This window comes from Plectropomus leopardus, chromosome 11 (genome assembly GCF_008729295.1).
Source record: "Plectropomus leopardus isolate mb chromosome 11, YSFRI_Pleo_2.0, whole genome shotgun sequence".
NCBI lineage: Eukaryota > Metazoa > Chordata > Actinopteri > Perciformes > Serranidae > Plectropomus > Plectropomus leopardus.
Genome location: NC_056473.1, coordinates 16,660,498 through 16,679,819, shown reverse-complemented (window position 1 = coordinate 16,679,819; position 19,322 = coordinate 16,660,498). Strand labels below are relative to the sequence as shown.

The following is a 19,322-nucleotide window of genomic DNA, read 5'->3' as shown; positions in this document are numbered from 1 at the left end:
ATTGAATTTTAGTGACTTTCAAAAATCCTGAAAATGTTATCTAACGTCCATTGTTCAATATTTAAACTGTCTTGATGACTATACCTGTTAAAATGTGACTTATTTATAAGTAGAAGCAGAGTAGTCAAAAGCTGGATATTAATGTTTCTGTTTCTTCTTGCTGGTGTTACATTTTTGGGGTGGATATCCCATTTTTAAAGGAAACCATGTGAAAGCACCAGATGTGAATTTTTGCCCTCTGACATCTTCAGTTGTCTCATATCTGAATGTGTTTTAGTGTTAACATGTGGAGTTCACAGTACATCAGCAGCTGGTTTAAATTTGGCTTACCGAGGCTGTTTGCTGATTGCAGTCTTGCCCCAACAATAACAAAGAGGAAGCTGAAACACACAGTGGACGACCGTGACTTCCTATTGAGCAGAGAGACTCCATCATAAGCTGTGAACAGACTTCAGACCAGCACAGACAATGACCAAACATTGTTATACTGTATTGTTTATAATTTTTGTCCAATTTTCCCATAGAAACTGCAGTTATTCACACAATAATATCAGGTGAAAATGATATAGTGACAAACTACATATGTGGTGAGATAAAGACATGACTTGACATTTACAACTGGATAAAACAAAATATCTTATAATTTCTAGATAAATGTCCAGAGACAAGGTTAAACTTGGTATGCATTTAAAAAAAAAAGTCTTGAAATCAACCCCAAAATTTGTCTTTTTTGTAAATAAATTCAAACATACCATATAGAGAGCAGCTCCTCCAGCAAAATGTTGGGCAAAAACAGGCCCATGTGAGAAATTAAGATTGCCACCTTGGAAAGATGGTTGTGTTTGAGGAAGAACCTGCATTAAATCGAAAACGGTGTCATCTGCTATATGCTATTGAAACTGCTTGGATTATTGAATCAAATCAAACTCTGTTTATATAGCACCTTTCATGCAACCATGTAGTCCCAAGTCCTTCACAGAGCAAAGATAAAATAGCACAGAAAAAGTAAGTAGTAAATCATGGAAAATTACAGCAATTAACATTAAAATAATTAGAATAAATAAAAGAATAAATAAATCCAATGGGTAAAAAATGGTCAGCATCAATCTGTAACTAAATATGCTGTAAAATCTATGCTTATTCAATTTAAACTGTAAATAAACTATCAAAAAAATCTATTCAGTCAAAACAGTAATTCCATGTTTTCTTTGGTATTTTTGTCATTTACATATATGCAGTGATAATTTCTGGGTAATATGTAATCTAGCAAAATAAATCTTATACTAAGTCAAGGTTTCTACTTGTGCATCAGTTAGTCGATTGAGGGATGGCTATTTACTATGCATTAAATATATAAAACATTCTCTAGCTGCACGTTTTTAAATGTGATGTTTGTGCTTTTCTGTGTTTTCTAATAATCTAAATACATTTTAAATTTTGGACAACACAAACACTTTGGATTGCAATGACTAAACTTGTTAATTGTGCTTTCAAAAAAGTATTTTATACCATTTTGCAGACAAAATTATTAAACAAATCATCCAAAAAGTAACTGACAGTTGAGTTGATAGGGAAAATAATTCATTAGCTATTTAATTTTTACTTATTCTGACTATTAGACTCTGAGCCTTTGTGTGTATAACATGTTTTGTAATTAAATTCAATAAAGAACTAGACTAAATTCTACAGATGCTTTAAAACAACCCATCCTTTTCTTTAAAAACTGACCCAACTCCGGATATGTCAAAAACATATGTCATTAAACACATGATGCAACTTCTGGTCTCATATGTCCAGACTGGCGTGGGAAAGGAACCAGCCGCTGACACACCTCCCTCACCTTAAGCAAGGTTGTGGTTTGGACACGTGACCATAAACACACTCTGCCATAAAAGCCTGTGTTTGGCCCTGCCAGGTTCACACTGGTGGTCACGATGAGGGTTCTGCTCGCACTCACCGCGCTGTTTGTGGCCGTTCTCGGCAAGGAGACGTTTGAGGGGTAAGTGGGTCTGCCAAAGCCTCTCACTGCTGTACAGAAATGTGAAATTATGAATCAACATGTGGGGCCTCCAACTTTTTTTTTAACTCTTTAGAACCTGAATTGACAACAGTTTTGTAATCTGCATTCAGAAATTTAGTTTCAAATTGTTTGGATTTCTTTAAAAAAAAACTTACAAAAAAAAAACATGGGATGAGGGCAATTAGCACCTTTGTGAAAAATGTCTAGCAAATTGCAAAAAAAAAAATAGTAAAAGTGACAAGAAAATTACTCTAGAATTATAAGATTATTAGATATTATGAAAAAAAAAAAAGGGAAAATTGTCCGGTAAGGCAAATTAACATGTTCTAAAAATTGTGGGGGATGTGTCCCCTGAGTCCCCCTACTATGGCATGCATGATGAACATTTTGAGTACCAACCTTGAGAAATCTTACCTCATCTCACATGTGCCAACTTCTCTCTGGGTCTGAGATCTTGAGTTGAGTCAAAGGATGTTTTAACATGGTGGTTCTCTTTTTGCAGGCATCAAGTGCTTCGCATTGTTGCAAAGGATGAAGTCCAGCTGTCTCTTATCAAGGGCCTGGAGGACATGAGCGAGTTTGAGGTCAGTTATCATCCACAACAATTTTAAAATGATTCTAAAATTAAATTTGGAAGTAAAAAAAGAAAAAGCAAAGCGGTAAATTAGCGACAAACCTCTGAGGATATCTATGTTTTTTTCCAGCTGGACTTCTGGAGGGGAGTGACTGATGTGGCCACCCCTGTGGATGTCAGAGTTCCTGTCCACAGCCTGCAGTCCGTCAAAATTCACCTGGAGAGTCAAGACATTGAGTACTCCATCATGATCGAAGACCTTCAGGTAGGAGACCTGCAAACATCTCGGATTCTCAAGTCCAGTCTTCAACAGGAAGAAAACTAAATCTACTGCAGTTTTGAGCTTTTCATAGTATGAGTTAGATTTTGGGCCAATCTATTTCAGTAATGGATTTATTAAAAATAAAAAATAAAAAAATAAAAAGTTTTTAGCTTCTAAAAATATATGTCCCATGTTATTGTCCTGCAGGCAATGCTAGATGAGGAGGAGGAAGAAATGGTGTCTGCTGCTCGTGTCCCTGAGCCCAGAAACACAGACAGCTTTGACTTCTCCAGGTACCACCCCATCGACGAGGTTAGTACACACACTCAATGGCTACCATTACTCAGTAAAAGCATTAATACCACAGACAACTTATATTGAATAGTTTAGACTTAATTCTTTGTTCTTACATCAGAAAATGAAAAGGTCATTAGGTAGTTATTTGTAGCATTATTATTAGCTATTAATGATTTGCCCTAGTGTCTGATGTAAACAATTGCAGACATTCCATGTAGTACAGCAGAGGTTGTACTACATGTATGTTTTAATTGTATTTGTTTTTTAAAAAATAACTTTTTAAGGTCATATTTCACTTGAGGGTCTAGTTAAATGTGTCAGTATCCTTGCAACTAATAAAGTTTTACCAAAACTTCAAAAGTGATGCACATCCAGTACATTTTTGGAAACAAATACCCCTTTCACACCAAAAATCAGCGTGTACACGCAGGTTTTTCATACACGGGTAAATCTGCTAAAAATAGGCTATAGATTCTTTTGACAACTATACTTTTCTGTGTTTGTCTGGGTTATTGTGTGTGCGTTCAACATCACGAACAGGCCTGAGAACAGATAAACAGCAGAAAGCAGCATGGAAGAGGCTTTTGAAAACTTTAGTCTGGTTAGTTCTCTTTATATATCTGTTACTTTTTCAGTCTCTCTTTTAAACTTGGTGCAGACTAATTTGGATGGATGTTTTAGTGCTGCTTAGGAAGAGAAAGGTGGTAATTAGTGGTGGCGTGTCATTGCATCTCGCCTGTGAAGGAGTTAAAATTAATGCGTTCAACCAGGTGTTGTGTTTCCATCAATGCTGATTGGACCTAGAGGTGGTAATACCCATGACTGCTGCAGAGTCATTTGACCGGGTGTAAATGCGGATACACTTTCTATTGCATTAAAAAGTCGAATGTTAGCGGATGTTTACAGCTTTTTTTGTGCCATGGGAATGAGGCTAAATACAAACAAAATTCATAGGTCCATCCAATCATCCATTTTCTGCTTCCTATCGAGGGATGGGTTGATGCAGCAGCAGGCTAAGCAAGATCGTCCAGAAGTCCTTTTCCCCAGCAAAGTTTCCCAGTTCCTCCTGGGAGATTCCAAAGCTTTCCCAAGCCGGATGAGATATATAATCTCTCCAGTATGTTCTGGGTCTACCCCAAGGTCTTCTACCAGTTGGACATGTCCAGAAAACCTCCAAAGGAGGTGCCCAAACCACCTCAACTGGCTCCTCTACTAAATCCTCTACTCTGAGCTCTCTCCAGATGTCTGGGCTCCTTACACTATCTCTAAGGCTGAGCCTAGCCTTCCTTTGGAAAAAATAATAATTCTGACATGAATCTGACATCTCGTTCTCTCAGCCTCTACCCAAAGATCAAGAACATAGGTAAGGGTTGGAAATTCAAAAGCATTGCCTTCTGGCTTAGCTTCATCACACAGGTCTGGTACAACAACTGCATTACTGCTGATGCCGCACCAATACCTGTCAATCTCACACTCCATTTTACCCTTACACACAAACAAGACTCTAAGATAATTGATTTGCTTCACTTGGGGCTTAAATTCAACCTTTTGCCAACAAGGAAGCATGGAGGTGCTGACTCTCACCCCAGCCTTACATTTGACTGCAATCATTCCAGTGTTTCTGATGAAACCAACAAAACCAAATCATCCGCAAAGGGCAGAGAAGCAATCCCGAGGTCCCCAAATCAGAGAGATCCTAACCTTAAAGAGTAACTAAACCCCAAAACCACTGTTTTCACTTGAAAAGCAGTACATACGGGTATTTAGTGGTGTTTTTGATTTATTCAGGTCCAACTCTTGACATTTGATGCAAAGTAAAAATATTGTTTATAAACATACATAGTGACCTCTAAAGGTTGAAATCTGCGATTGCAATTTAATTTTGCTATTGGCTGATCCTCATACCAGGAGCCTGCTTTCACCACTAACTGAGCACCCTGTCGGCAGAGAGGTGCTGAGGATCAATAGGCAGCATGATGGGGTGACTGGGTGTGTCTTAACCTTCTCCTAACCCTGCCCAATTTTGACGTTTTTTTCACATTCCAGGGAGGATGCACTCAAGCCAAAAGTGGGAGGTTTAGTTACTCTTCAAGCAGAATCAATGACAAGGGACAGTCCTAGAATAACATCCACTGACAACATAGGCACACAGTTCTCACTCTGATTATATAAGGCCCAAATGGCACATAGTAGTGTCTCCTGATAATGAGAGCGCTAGGCTTTCAGTTAGATTACGGATTTGTTACCAGCAGATTTTAACTCACCCAAGACCAGACAGTGCTGTACATAATTATGTCATAACCCTAACCCTACAGACCAGAATCTTGTCTTTTGTGTTTAGATCTACGCGTTCCAGGACATGCTGGTGGCTGAGAATCCCAATATGGTCAGCAAGATTGTGATCGGTCAGAGCTACCAAGGTCGTCCCCTGAATGTCCTCAAGGTAAGAAAACAGGCTGGGGATCATAAATACATATATATATATATATATATATATATATATATATATATATATATCAGGAAACACAAATTTAATAATTGTTCTTTTACTCTTTGTTTCATTGCTTCTTGAATTTCTTGTCTCAGTTCAGCACTGGTGGAACCAACCGTCCCGCCATCTGGATCGACACTGGAATCCACTCCAGAGAGTGGGTCACTCAGGCCAGCGGTACCTGGTTTGCCAAAAAGGTGCTTTTATAATTCTCACGTTGTTTTTGTTTTTTCTTCACTGTCTCTGCAGCTTCTGATTACTAACCAGCTGCACTGAACATTGTGTTTTTATATTTCTGTGGGTAGATTGTGAGTGATTATGGACGTGACCCCGCTCTCACCGCCATCCTCAACAAGATGGACATCTTCCTTGAGACTGTGACCAACCCTGATGGCTACTACTACACTCACAACAACGTAAGCCTTTTATCACCAGAATTGTTTTACTGACTGATTTTTATTATTACCTCCTGCCACATTTCGGTTTTTGATTCACAATATTCATTAGTAGGACCTTCGGCTTCGGTTTCCCATTCCATTTTCAAGGACATAAAAACAAAATTTGTCCTGTCTTCTTCTACAAAATTACTTTGCAGCGGTGAATATGTTTTAGACATGGACAGGTTAATAATATATATGTAATATTAGAACCTTTCAGGTTAATCCACTCAGTAATCATAAATAAAGACAGGAACTTGTTGTACAAATTAACACAAACTGACACGTGTTTCTAATCAATCAAGAAAACTAAAGATAAATAGATCAAGACTTACATTTCCTTTTCAACAGAAAGAAAAGTGAAAATTGTGACTCTGATGTTTCCAGAACCGTATGTGGCGTAAGACCAGGAAGCCCAACCCCGGGTCTAACTGTGTGGGAGTCGATCCCAACAGGAACTGGGATGCTGGTTTTGGAGGTAACACCTTTCATTTGTAGCTGAAATTTAGAACTGTATGTCATTCTTAACTTCCTTTTCAAATTTCAAACCTTCAGTGTATAGTACTTTGTTGTGGTTGTTTTGTTTAAAAAATAATCAGTGCTACAGGTTGTATGAAAAATTAGTATGTGTAGAATTTCCACCCACTTGCATTTTATTGAAACTACACTTGCAGCATGAGTATTTGTGTCTTCAGGTGGTATTTATAGACAGTTTCTCTGACTCTGTTGTTGTAGGAGCTGGTGCCAGTGGCAACCCCTGCTCAGAGACCTACCGTGGTCCCAGTGCTCACTCTGAGTCTGAGGTCAAGTCCATTGTGGACTTTGTGAAGTCTCACGGTAACTTCAAGGCCTTCATCTCCATCCATTCCTACTCCCAGATGCTCCTGTACCCCTATGGCTACACCAGGACTCCAGTCAAGGACCAGGCTGAGCTGGTAAAAATCATACTTTTTAGCTTTTATGACTTACTTACCCAGGCCTTGTTTATTTTAAGTTATAAATGTAAGAATGTGCAACAGCAATATGAGAACCTATTGGTGGATATTCATATGTGATCATATTCTTTCCACAGCACAATCTGGCTAAGAAGGCTATCACTGACCTGGCCTCCCTGTACGGTACTCGCTACAGATACGGCAGCATCATCAACACCATCTGTAAGTCAAGTTTTTTAAATTCTACATTCTGGTTCTACATGTGAAATGAACCATATTCACTGAACACCAATGACATAGAGAAATCAGATATTCACACCTAATACTGTCCCCAGAGCTAACAACTTGCATGGTGGTCCTCCTTCCTGCTGTCTTTATATAAAAATACCCTGAGCAATACAATTCAATTGTACTGACAATACAATTACAATTACAATTGTTTCAATTGTAGACCAAGCCAGCGGTGGCACCATCGATTGGACCTACAACCAGGGCATCAAGTACTCCTACACCTTTGAGCTGAGGGACACCGGCCGTTACGGCTTCGTCCTGCCAGCCAATCAGATCATCCCCACCGCCAAGGAGACTTGGCTGGCTCTGATGGCCATCATGGACCACACCTACAAGAACCCCTATTAATGTGTGTGTGTGTGTGTGTGTGTGTAGAGGTGTAAATCTCTGTGGAGAGAATATTGTTGGCAAATGTCACTTCCAGTATCATAACCATGATCATCATCGTACATCATGGCTCTTCAGACATCGTGAAAACCACAAACAGACAAATAAATGAGCACAACAGAAAACTGCCGTTTCAATTTTTTTTCAACTTTTTAAAAAAAGTTACAAGAAAATATAAAGAAAAAGAAGAATATATATAGTAATTGTAGAATTATAAACAATAACACTACATAAATGTGTGATTTTTGTGTGGCTGGCTGGCTGGCTCTGGAGTTAGGTGGACAATGTGTTGAAGAAGGTTTATTAACCAAAACTCACAATGGAAACAGAAAAGAACAAAAATCCTGGAAAAATTAAGCAAAAAGCCACAAAGGTAAAAAACAAACAAACAAACAAACAAAAAACCAACAACAAACAAACAAACAAACAAACAAAACAACTGAAAAGAAAAGAAAACCATGGTCTCAAGCAAGGCGTCACTGAATCATTTCAGTGGGGGGGGAGGGGAATGACTCTTAAATCTAACATCAACAGTTAACTGCCAAAACATTTGCAGGTGGGTCACAATCAATATACCTCTCTCTATTTTTTGGCCCCAAATCCTCTGTCTGTCAGTCACCAGTGTCTGATTACACAGCCACAGCCAGAGGAGCCCAGACTGCTGAGCCCTCACCTCTCTCCTGAACCACAATGACCCTTGTAAACAAAAGGCAAAATCATTACTATCATCAATAAACCAGGTTAAAACAAAAAGCAAAAACAAACACAAAAACCTGGTTTACAAAAAAAAGTAAGACATTTCACCAGTAAAAGTGGAGGTTAGACACCTAATTGATAGCTTCACTCTGACTAACAAGGCACAGGCGGCCTAATCAAGCCTGCTGACAGCGACTGCTGTTGGGGATCTGGATCGGGGCATGTGAAAGGGTATTGAGAGAAAGAACCTTTTCGCTATGTGTTGTCTTATTAAGACAAGGAAACAATTCGGATACAGCAAACAATTATTCACTTTATTTGACATTAATTTACAAACATAATCATGTGATCAGATTGTTAATGTGAGTTAAGACTGAGTGAAAACATATCTTTCAGTCCATATTTTCATAAAATGCACTTCAAAGGACACTGTGTGAGTGTCTAGAGGGGAAAGTTGACCATGAATCATGCAATACATCATTACAACAAAAGGCCACAAATTAGAAATACTGTTTTTCAAATGCATCTGTAAGGTACTGAAGTGCTGCTTTTACTACCATGACAAAATGCACAATTCGTTCTGTTAGTTACATTGCTATTTTTGTGATGACTGTCTTTGTGAAGGCCTCAACTAATCAGCTAGTTTGATTACAACTTCCAGTACTTCAATCCACACGCACAAAGGAAACTTAACACGAAAGTCACGTAACAGCATGAGCACATGAAAAAGTTGTACATAAAGGCTGTTGGTTTATCATCAGTTTTGGAATCAGATAAGACATCAGAATAATGTGGAAAAAATTACAAAAATACAGCACAGCTTTTCTCAAGCTTTGTAACTATATGTATTTATATATTACATCTCATGTAATACAACAATCCCCAGCACATCCTTCATATCAAATCATATCAACATACTGTCTCCAGCGAAAAAGTATGATAGGAATGCCATTTATTTGGTGCCTGTCGTAGTAATGGAGCAAAATGTGAACGCTCTGGACATAAAAATGATAAGAAAAAAAAGAACAGGTTATCCACAGAGTGAAGTGGAAAAAAACAGATGCAACTAGTGTCAAGAAATTCATTTAAGTGCAAACAGATCCATCGGTTTCCACGTTCGCAGATGAGGCACTGTGCAAACATTCAAACACACACCATTTATTAAATATATCAAGAAAAAACATCAAGGGGAAAATACTTTAGTCTGACATAAACCTCCAGAATTTCTCTGCTCTGTTCCAGCTGACATTTGAAAATTTGTTTTTAATTTCATACTGTTGTCCAGTGTTAATGAAGTCCCAATGAGAGTTTTATATGTATATATTTTAGTTGCTGGGAACAAAATTTGAAAAGAATATTCAGCGTCTGGGTGTGAGATGGATTAAAGATGGTAGAGAATATCAGAAGCACATGTATGTGTGTCTACAAGTTGCTTAAATTAAGGAGCTGTGTCGTTTCCTGCTCACCTCTGACTGTACGGGATTACAGTATCTTGGAGGATTATTTGGACCAGAGGTGTGTTTCTTTACAGTTACGGAGCCTGAAGTGAATGGACTTTGTGTTGGAGGTATGTTTGTTGGTATATCTGTATGGTTTGGGTGCAGGGAGGTGGAGGTGGTGTTATTTCCAGGGTCTACTGCTCTGAACCCTGGCGCTGTCCCTCCCAGCTGTGGAGGAACTCTGTCGACTCCGAGCGCTGGACGCTTTAGACTGGGAGCTGCTGGTCGACATGCGGCTGGACATGCGGCCTGCAATGAACACACGTGCAAAGAAGCAAAATGATGGTCAAAAATAACAATTGTGAGTCAAACTTTCTCAGGTGAAGGTTATGAGGTGTGACTTAAATCTACCAGATAACAGAATTTCATGAAATGGAGCAAAAATATCACAACGAATGAGACAATCTAAACCATTTTGTGATCTTGACTGATAGGACTGGTCTGTCATGCCTTATTTATGGATCCCATCAACTGCTGAAAAGGATGTGATATCCAACATCAAGTTTGTGGGAAAGTTCCTGGAAGCAATTATGTAATTTGGTATTTGGGAAAATGGAGAATGTGAATGAGTTGGTAAACCTCCAATCAATTAATTCAGTTTATCACTACTGTGACCTAACACAGGTCACCTCAACAATATAATCCTTCACACGTGGAGAATAAAATTTACCAAAAATACAAGAATACTGAATTCACTTTGGTTTAAATGGAGCATTTTTTCCCCTGAGGAATCCTCCGTAAATTAACAACTGCTTATGAACTTATAAACTGCTATAAGCCTATAAACCTATCAACTAAACTAACGAAACAGAAAAAGTGCAATGCACCGATTCGACATTTTCAGTCCCTATATTGATTATTGTGGGCTTTGAGTATTGGCCAAAAAAGAGTAGGCCTGCTGATCTGATATAAGTTTCCCCAATACTCTCATTAAGTTGAGTTTCTGACAGTGTGGTCTTACTGTTGGAGTTACTGGGGATGAGTATCTCCTCCAACTGCTCCTGGACCTTGGTCAGCTCGTCTGATGTAAACCGCCACCTCCTCTCTGCTGCCTTAGATGGCTGCTGCGGCTGCAAAGAGCTCTTCTTTCCCTTCAGTGATGTAGGAGAGGACAGGCAGGAGGTGGGGATGGAGCCTGTCGTCATCCCTTCTGGAAATTTCTGAGCAATGACCTTAAGACCTAGGAGAGGACAGCAGAGGGAGACGATAGATAGCTCCAGCCACGTCCACAGCTACACCAAATAGTGGTGACATGTAGGAAAGCACTGATACTCAACTCAATACCCAATTAAAATAAAGTCATTCACACTGGGGATTGTTTTTGTACTTTTAGTATAGATAAGAGTGCATAAAACAGCATCAAGATAGAGCTTGTTTATCAAAAATAAGTGCCAGTGGAGGATCTCCCGCACCCCCTGACAGAGGTCCTAGCTAAGCCCCCAATGTCCTAAAATCCTGGCAACATCCTATAATCCTACAGAAGACCTAAAATTCTAGAAACGTCCTAAAATCCTAAAAACATCCTAAAATCCTAGAACCACATATGGGGCTGCTGCGACTGGCCCCTGACCTCCTGTCATTTTGCAAAAGTGGCCCCCAAGCGAAGCCAGTTGAGTATCTCTGCATTAAAGGAAGTAGATGAAGAAAACCTGAGCAATACGTTACCTCCAGACAGCATAAACAGATTCTCAAATCCTCGTTCACACATGATGGTGGCTGCCTGGCTGGCTATCCTCTCATCCTCATCATACATGATGATGATCTTTCCAGCTGAATTTTTCTAAGGTTTTTGGGTTAAGTTCAGATAAAACAGTAGTAACTTCATCCTGAACCTTTCTTTTTCTTTTTTTTAAATTAATAAAATTCAAGGATACATATTCCAGCACGTCTTTGGTGTAGGGGTTCATTGTTCGAGACAGCATGGCGATGGGGAAACTGTGTGCTGGAGGAGAGAAATGATTCAAATTAAAATAATGGATATTTTTTGCTTGATGATCCGGGTTCATGTTCGTGCCACCTACCGCTGATAATGTGGCAGCGGTCGTATTCGTCCCGGTCCCGTACGTCCAGCAGCAGGTAGGGGCAGTCGGGGTAAGGCCGGTCAGCTGGCTCTGGGCTGGACACCAACTCACTCTCCATTCTCTGGTTGTTCCTGTCGAGGTTCATCTCTCCCACACCACTAATAACACTGTAAGAGGTAAAAGCTTAGAAGCTGCAATGTCTTTGTCAGAAATACAGCCTGACATGTAAATGTGTTATTTAAATCAATTTAATTTATTATCTTTCAATTTTTGGCAAATGTGGTTTTGATTCTTCCTTCTTTCCATTCCTTGTTTGTACATATTTTGCTGTTTTGTATCTACAGAAATAAGGTTTATTGTATTTTTCAAAATGTATTGTTTTTCATCAGTGAAGCTACAATTCCTGAATAGGTTACGCAATTTTATGGACCTATGAGGCATCTGACATGTTTCAGTACAAAACATATAGATAAGTGCATAAACTTTGTTAAATACACTAACTTCAACACATTTTGAAAGGTGACAATAATTGGTGTTGGCACAATAATAACATGAAAATGTCTAGTGTGTAAGATTTTGTGGCATCTAGCAGTGAGGCTGTTCAACTGAAACTTCTCCCATGTTCCAAGTGTGTAGGAGAACTCTGATGGTTAGTGACGCAAATTGCCCTGTCTGGAGCCAGTGTTTGGTTTTTCCGTTCTGGGCTACTTTACAAAAAACATGGTGGACTCTGCGGAAAAGATCCAGCTCTATATGTATATATGAATGGCTCTTTCTAAGGTAATGAAAATGAAATTCTTATACTTTGGTGATTATAAACTAATGAAAACTATTATGAATAATATCAACTATTTCTGCCAATACATGTCCCCAAACCCTACACACTGGATCTTTAAGTAAGTAATAATGTACAATTAGGTATCCAATATTTATTGTATATTGTGCAAAGGTGCCATCCCAACCTATAGCAAAGAAAACAAAAAGGAAAAAGTGAAAAACAGCCATCAATTTTTTTAAAATGATTTTTGGCTAATGTGACGTACTCAAATTTTAGTTAGATTAACTACTGTTACTGTGTTTTCCCAGGTCCTAAAATACCAGTGCAATCTCATTACCAGGTCATCAAATACTGACAATGCTGGGCTGATAATCAGACTGAACCACCAACCCAAAGCGTTGGTATTTAACAACCTTGCAATGAGACTCAACAATCAACTATCTTTCTCCAGAACTACATATTATTGTAGGTTACAGCTTCTTTTAGTCTAAATCAGGTTAGACAACCATATGCATTGATTTAGTATATTCACTGACTAATCCCAATTTATTGACACTTGATGACTAGTTAGACCCATGTTTTCCATGGCACCAATCATCGAACACCACTTCATCTGTGCATCCCACATACACATGTCTATGCCAGTCAAAGATGATTCAGCACAGGGCAGTACTGATTCTCTGTCTCGAAGCAGGGAAGTGTTGATCTCACAGGTGTTGGACTAGTTAATGTGAAATCAGATCCGGGGGGAAAAAGACTCTCTGCAGCAAATGTGAATATGGAGCTCAGCCAAACACTGTAGAAGTACACCACTTCACCCTTGTGTAGGTTTACCCCAGTGCTGCCCTACTTTCTCTCTCCATCTGTCCTCCCCACAAGGTGAAGATGACCTAAAAGCTCTGCCATTAGACAGAGCCTACAGAGGCTGAACCCCCTGGAGAGACCACAGATAGAGTTACACTCCTGGGGTCCCTGTTCAAGCTTTGGGGGGGAGGCACAGGTGACAGGAGGGGATGCTGAGAGCGTACTGATTGAGGTTATTGTGTGATATAATGGAGGGTTGGGTTTTGGGACAGGCAGACGCCTTAAGGGACAAAAAGGGTATGTACAGTATGTTAAGTGCATATACAGATATGGTGAGTGTAGGGTTACATGTGTGCTTGTGGTTGTGAGTTGTGATTGTTAGGTGCTTTGTGTGACTGAATATGATTGTGTGAGTCTGTCTGTGTGTGTCTATAGCTCTTTTTACACTGAGATGCTCTAGAGCCTCTATGAGGTCCCTTCTTTTAGCCTACTTCACATTTTTACACAGAAACAAATGACGGCGGCATCATTCCACTCCAGCGAGTGATAATGCACTGCATTGCCGCTATCTTCGATGTTATATGCTAAGTGATTTCGTTCTCTGCTTGGAGAGTAAGGAGTTCTCAAAACTCGCCGTTTTCCCAGTTTGCAGACGTTTACAACTGCTGTTCCTCTCTCTGAATTAGCCGCTAATTTCTCACAGCTGCTTTTCAAATCCCATGCAGCGTGGTAATACATAATCAAAATGTCACACCTCCCCACCAACAGTTATGTCTTTCCAGCTTTATGTTTTGCACAGACCTCATACCAGGGCTGTTTTTACCTCCTGTCTCGGCCAACCAACTCTGTCCCCCTTTCCGTTATCATGCATTATATACAGAAGAGCAAGGCAGCATAGCGACACAATATTCCCGCTTTGAACAGGCAGTATAAATGCGGCTTATGTATGCATTAGTGCTGAACAATTCTGAAAAAAATTGTAATTGTTATTATTTTGACTGCAATTGCAATATGATTTGGATATTAGTGGGAATAATAATTTGTACATCACCATTGTCATTTTAATTTAGACCCAGCATGTGTACAGTTCTAACTGGGTAAAGTCAGTGTTTTTTTTTTACAAACAAACCAGAGTTGGTGATAGTTGGAACAGTGGAAAGATGAACCAAGACAGCTTTTGTGATTTTTACTTTGCTTCTGTCCACTTTGAATGAAGTGTGTCTTACAATGATAAAATTACTGTTTGTTTATATTGAGACGAGTGGGTTTATTTATCCGGTGGGTTTCGGGGCTGTTTCTGGTTAAAAACAAAGGATCTTATTCTTTAAAAGGTTTTTCTCTGTAGGGATCCTTCCCATACTGTTTTTAGACACTAAGAATACTCTAAACATGTCAGTGGCGAATACAAGCAATTTTAGAAAACAATCTCTCACTAGAAGTGACACAGTGTTTGTGTACAGTATGAGGTATTCAGTGTGGCTGTGAAGTACCTTAGCAGTGTTGACCTGGCAGAGTGGCAGATTTCCCTGCTGTCCCCTGAATCCAGGCGATCTGACAGAGGCGACGGCTGTGGGGAGCCATTGGTGTGTTCAGACATACACTCCAGGTCTGCATCAGACCCCACAGACAGACCGTCTGCAAACCAGCAAGGAGCAGGAAATCAACAGACTGTCACCTACAGTCATCCATTTATCATATGTTACACTATATCCACAACACACAATGATAGCGGGTCATTTTTATCATTTGCGGTTTGGCAGTTTCACAGTCTTAAGTGAATGAGTAATTTTGCTCGTTACTGTACCTTCTGGGATGTGTGGTTCACCGTTAATTTCACTTTCATTCAGGTCGGATACAGAGGCTACCTGAAGTATCTGGAGTGAAAAACAAAGTTTAGATAGATGCTTTTACAGGGACGAAAAACTGCAAAAACAGAAGAATATCCTAGAGTCTGTCAATGAATGTAACACACCAAGCTAAATGAATTCTAGGCTGTCTGTCTAAAACTATTCACACAAGTAAGCTATTAATCATGAAGCATTGTAAATGGATCAGGGTTTCTCCCTGCACTTTTTAACGTCATCTCTTCCATCATACCATAACTGCTGACTGGATTTATGAAGTACGACATGAATCTTGCAGTGCGTTAGGAAATATACATTAATACTTACCAATTGTGCAAACGTTGTGACCTTTAACCGCTTGAAGATTTCATCTTTTCGATACCTGTAATCTGGAAAAACAAAGAAAAAAAAACAACTTATACTCAAACCTACAAAAGGTTATAGGAGGAATGAGCCACAAAGCCCAAGTGATGGTCTTGAAATAACATTAACCCTTTAACCAACATCAGTTTTCTAGTGCTGCACCTTTGAAGCCTGCAATTGGTTTGATATCTTTCTTCATAAACATGGAAAAAACATAGTAAGCAACTTGGCAAGAAATGTTCCACAGACAAAAAAACTAATAAAGTAATATATATATATATATATATATATATATATATATATATATATATATATATAGAGAGAGAGAGAGAGAGAGAGAGAGGGGTACAGATAGATAGATAGAAGGATGGACAGACAGACAAACAGAGACAGAGGTCATTCTTGTCTTTATTTTTGTTTGTTTTTTACTGTTCCTTTTTTATTTGCAGATTTTTTTTTTACTAATTTCTTGCTATTTTAGGGCCATTTCTTGATAAATTGCTCATTGCCCTCTTCGCATGTTTTTGAAAGAAATCAAGCCAATTTGCTCAGATATCAGAAGGTTCATGCTGTACCTAAAGATACCAAAAGGTTAGTCAAAAGTCAAAAAGTCTATCTACAGGCATAATCTAACCACTGTTCTGCAGCCGTACGACACATAACTCACCTGGGTCTTTCATGTCCTCCATGTCCTCAGCCCCCTCTAATGCTTCACTAAACCTCAGCTCTGTCCTGTCTGTTCCCATGCTGCCTTCCAGCCAGAGCTCCCACTACTGCACCCAAATCGGGCTGCTCAGACAGTTTTATCTGTGCTATGGATCCTGGTATTATCCACAGTGTGGCCTCACTAGCACACACTTTCTCACAGTCCCCAGCTGGCACCTGATCAGCATGTCCCCCAAAGTCCTGTCACACAGAGGACTACTTGTGGACAGCAGCACAATCCTCCACTGGAGAGTGAAGGAATCTGTGTCACTTATCCCTGAGAAATCAGAGGACGAGTCAACACAACATCACCACTGTCTACAAAGAAGTTATTCAACTGGGAAATATCAGTGGGTTTGAACGTCTCCAGTTTACCTCTTGAAGTACACAGGTAGACAGAGAAAAGAAACCCCACAGAAAATAAGTGCCAAGTTGGCAAATCCTACAGCAAATAGTTCTCACCAACATCACTCTTCGTAACAGGGCCTGTGCTGTAGCAGGGCTGATTTCACTGTAACTGGATAATGTGTGAGTTTTATACAGTCCTGTCAAAGCAGAGTATTAGTTCCACCTGTTCACATTTAGGCAGAAGGGAAAGTGTTTATAAAATGTTAATGGACTGGATGTAGTCATGGTTCCAATAGTGTACAGCAGCATTCTGATATCCGGCTGGATAGAGACACTGTTTTGTTCGCACCGGGTCAAAACTGTGATCCAAGCAGTTTTATGTGTCCGTGTGAATGAACGCTAAAGCTGTTCTTATCTATAAGGAACCCACTGTGAATTGTGATTCTCAGACACAGAAGTTACAGTATGAAGACTTGGAAATTGTTGTTTGGAAGTGTAAAAAAAAAAAAATACAGCTGTCTGTATGAACCTGTTTCAGAGATGTCCCATAGTCCAGAAATGTCAAGTCCAGCCCAGGGACCAATCTTGATCGCATGGCTGAAATCTACAATCGTTCCCATTAGATGCCACTAAATCCCCCTAATTCTTACACACTGTTCCTTTAAACATCTGGGTTATATGAATGCATCACAGTGCATATAGTTAGTAGAATAAAAGATAAAACATGATACTTACAAATAGGAATGCATGATAATATCGACACGTCATTGGTATCGGCCAATATTGGCTTTAAAAACAATGACAGAATTGGCCAACATGCTGATTTCTGCTGATATAACAAACCGATATTTATATATTTTTTTAATTGACAAAGTGAACATGTACAAAACATCAACCCTAGGTTAAAGTATTTTTTGATTTTGCACAATGAATGAATGTTATTGAAAAGCATTGTATTTTATGTCTCTAACTGCTGGTGGGCCATCAGGAAAAGAGTATGCATGATATGATGGTAACTCCATTACAGAAGAGACTTATTGATCACAAAAATTAGGTTGGGGGGAAAGTGTATTTATTGATAACGGTATCAGTTATTGGCCAAATGACTTGTGACATATAGGCATATCAGATATATCAGATAACAATATCGTGCATCCCTACTTATAAACATTTACACATGCCAGGTCAGATTCCTCCTCCATAGAGTTACTCACTTTTTTTAATCTCCTCCAGTCTTTCCATATACTTTGTAAGGCTGCATCCTACAATACAAAAATGACAGCAACACTCATAAGAAAGCATTTATAAATAATTTGACTCACGACAAATGAAAGTAGGTTATAACATAGTACATCTGTGCATGGAAAATATACCTGTGTCCAACTTTGTTTTGATATGCTGATACTTTTCGTTTGTCGGTATCCTTTTTTTCATGTACTGGAAAGAAACGACAAACATGAGTTTTTTGTTAGCTGTAAGACCAAAAAGAAAGACCGTGTATCACATTCTTACTTTGACGTTAGCTGATTTATTCTTCGAGTATGGGAGTTTTCAGAAAGTGCTAACTTTGCTAACGATATCATTTTTACAGGTGCACTGTCGTTGATATGGTAACACTGACCATAGCTAACTAGCAAGGCTGCTATGACAGCTAGCTTTGTTTCTGTTGGCTCACGCTGTATTTAAATTACAGTATATAATCAGTAGTGCAATGCTAACAGCAGGTGAATATTATAAGTAAAGCTGTCATTAAAGTAATGTTACCTCCACATTGCCGATGCCCCGATTGAGCGACATCTTTTCAAACCGAAATACCAAACATCAATTTTTAAGTTTAACAATCTCGTTGCTGATTGGTCATTACGCTTTCCCGAGCCAATCACAGAAGCTGATACTGCGCTACCGCTGCAGTTTCATATGATATGGCTGGCTAGTTGCTTAGCAGCGAAAGACGCTCCACCTTCATTCGTGCAGTGCTGCTTTCACGTTCCGTAGAAAGCACCGTTTTAAAAAATCTAAATTCGCCAAACTAAATCCGTGGTGTGCGGGCAGTGCTGTCGAGGTTTAATACCTTTGGCTGCTGTCACCAAACACTATGGCACTGTTCGTTATTTATGAAAGGGGAGGGGGTGGTGCAACCATGGGGAGGCATGTCAAATCATTTTTTTAAGCACTGGGGAGTACCTTAAAAAAACGGCTGTATTTTGTATATATTTTACTGCTGATTTTTAAAGAAAACATGCCTTCCAAACCTGCTGCATGTCTTTTTTTAATTCACCAAAAAAAAACAAACACTTTATAATAGCCATTTTAGCCAGCATGCACAGCAAAAGTGAAAACTCAAGACTTTTTTTTTTTCAGATTTCGTTTTTAGCTTTTAACTTTAAACATCAAAGGGTAGCCTACATTTTAAAAATCTAACAACTACTATATGGTGGAAGGAGGGTCATGCATTTACCTCAAGTCACTCGGGGAGGCTCAAGGAAAATATCTGTAGCTTTGTGGAGGTTAAAAATAAAAGTCACACCCCAGCCACCCCCTCCTCTGATAAATAAAGTACAGCTCCTAAC

General features: G+C 39.2%; 2 protein-coding genes across 2 annotated transcripts; one reads left to right on the top strand and one right to left on the bottom strand.

The window, feature by feature from the left end:
• The first annotated feature begins 1,915 nt into the window (after positions 1 to 1,915).
• cpa5 (carboxypeptidase A5) lies at positions 1,916 to 7,819 on the top strand. The gene is made up of 11 exons (XM_042496650.1): positions 1,916 to 1,999; positions 2,523 to 2,604; positions 2,725 to 2,859; positions 3,064 to 3,168; positions 5,495 to 5,596; positions 5,740 to 5,841; positions 5,950 to 6,060; positions 6,469 to 6,559; positions 6,817 to 7,016; positions 7,154 to 7,238; positions 7,468 to 7,819. The coding sequence occupies exons 1-11, from the start codon at positions 1,935 to 1,937 to the stop codon at positions 7,653 to 7,655; spliced, it is 1,266 nt and encodes a 421-aa protein (XP_042352584.1). The 5' UTR covers positions 1,916 to 1,934; the 3' UTR covers positions 7,656 to 7,819.
• An 891-nt stretch (positions 7,820 to 8,710) lies between these two features.
• On the bottom strand, positions 8,711 to 18,603 carry cep41 (centrosomal protein 41). Its single transcript, XM_042496705.1, has 11 exons — positions 18,517 to 18,603; positions 18,126 to 18,189; positions 17,967 to 18,014; positions 15,664 to 15,725; positions 15,297 to 15,366; positions 14,983 to 15,127; positions 11,911 to 12,077; positions 11,764 to 11,831; positions 11,555 to 11,669; positions 10,851 to 11,069; positions 8,711 to 10,138 (listed from the first exon to the last, which is right to left on the bottom strand). Exons 1-11 carry the CDS (start codon positions 18,547 to 18,549, stop codon positions 10,011 to 10,013), a joined length of 1,119 nt encoding a protein of 372 aa, XP_042352639.1. The 5' UTR covers positions 18,550 to 18,603; the 3' UTR covers positions 8,711 to 10,010.
• Between the last annotated feature and the right edge of the window lie 719 nt (positions 18,604 to 19,322).

Coding starts and splice junctions, on each gene's coding strand:
- cpa5 (XM_042496650.1), top strand. CDS start 1,935: ATGAGGGTTCTGCTCGCACTCACCGCGCTGTTTGTGGCCGTTCTCGGC. Junction 2,605..2,724: donor AGGACATGAGCGAGTTTGAG/GTCAGTTATCAT, acceptor GTTTTTTTCCAG/CTGGACTTCTGGAGGGGAGT. Junction 5,597..5,739: donor GTCCCCTGAATGTCCTCAAG/GTAAGAAAACAG, acceptor TTCTTGTCTCAG/TTCAGCACTGGTGGAACCAA.
- cep41 (XM_042496705.1), bottom strand. CDS start 18,549: ATGTCGCTCAATCGGGGCATCGGCAATGTGGAG. Junction 18,015..18,125: donor CAAAACAAAGTTGGACACAG/GTATATTTTCCA, acceptor TTTGTATTGTAG/GATGCAGCCTTACAAAGTAT. Junction 11,832..11,910: donor CCGCTGCCACATTATCAGCG/GTAGGTGGCACG, acceptor TCTCTCCTCCAG/CACACAGTTTCCCCATCGCC.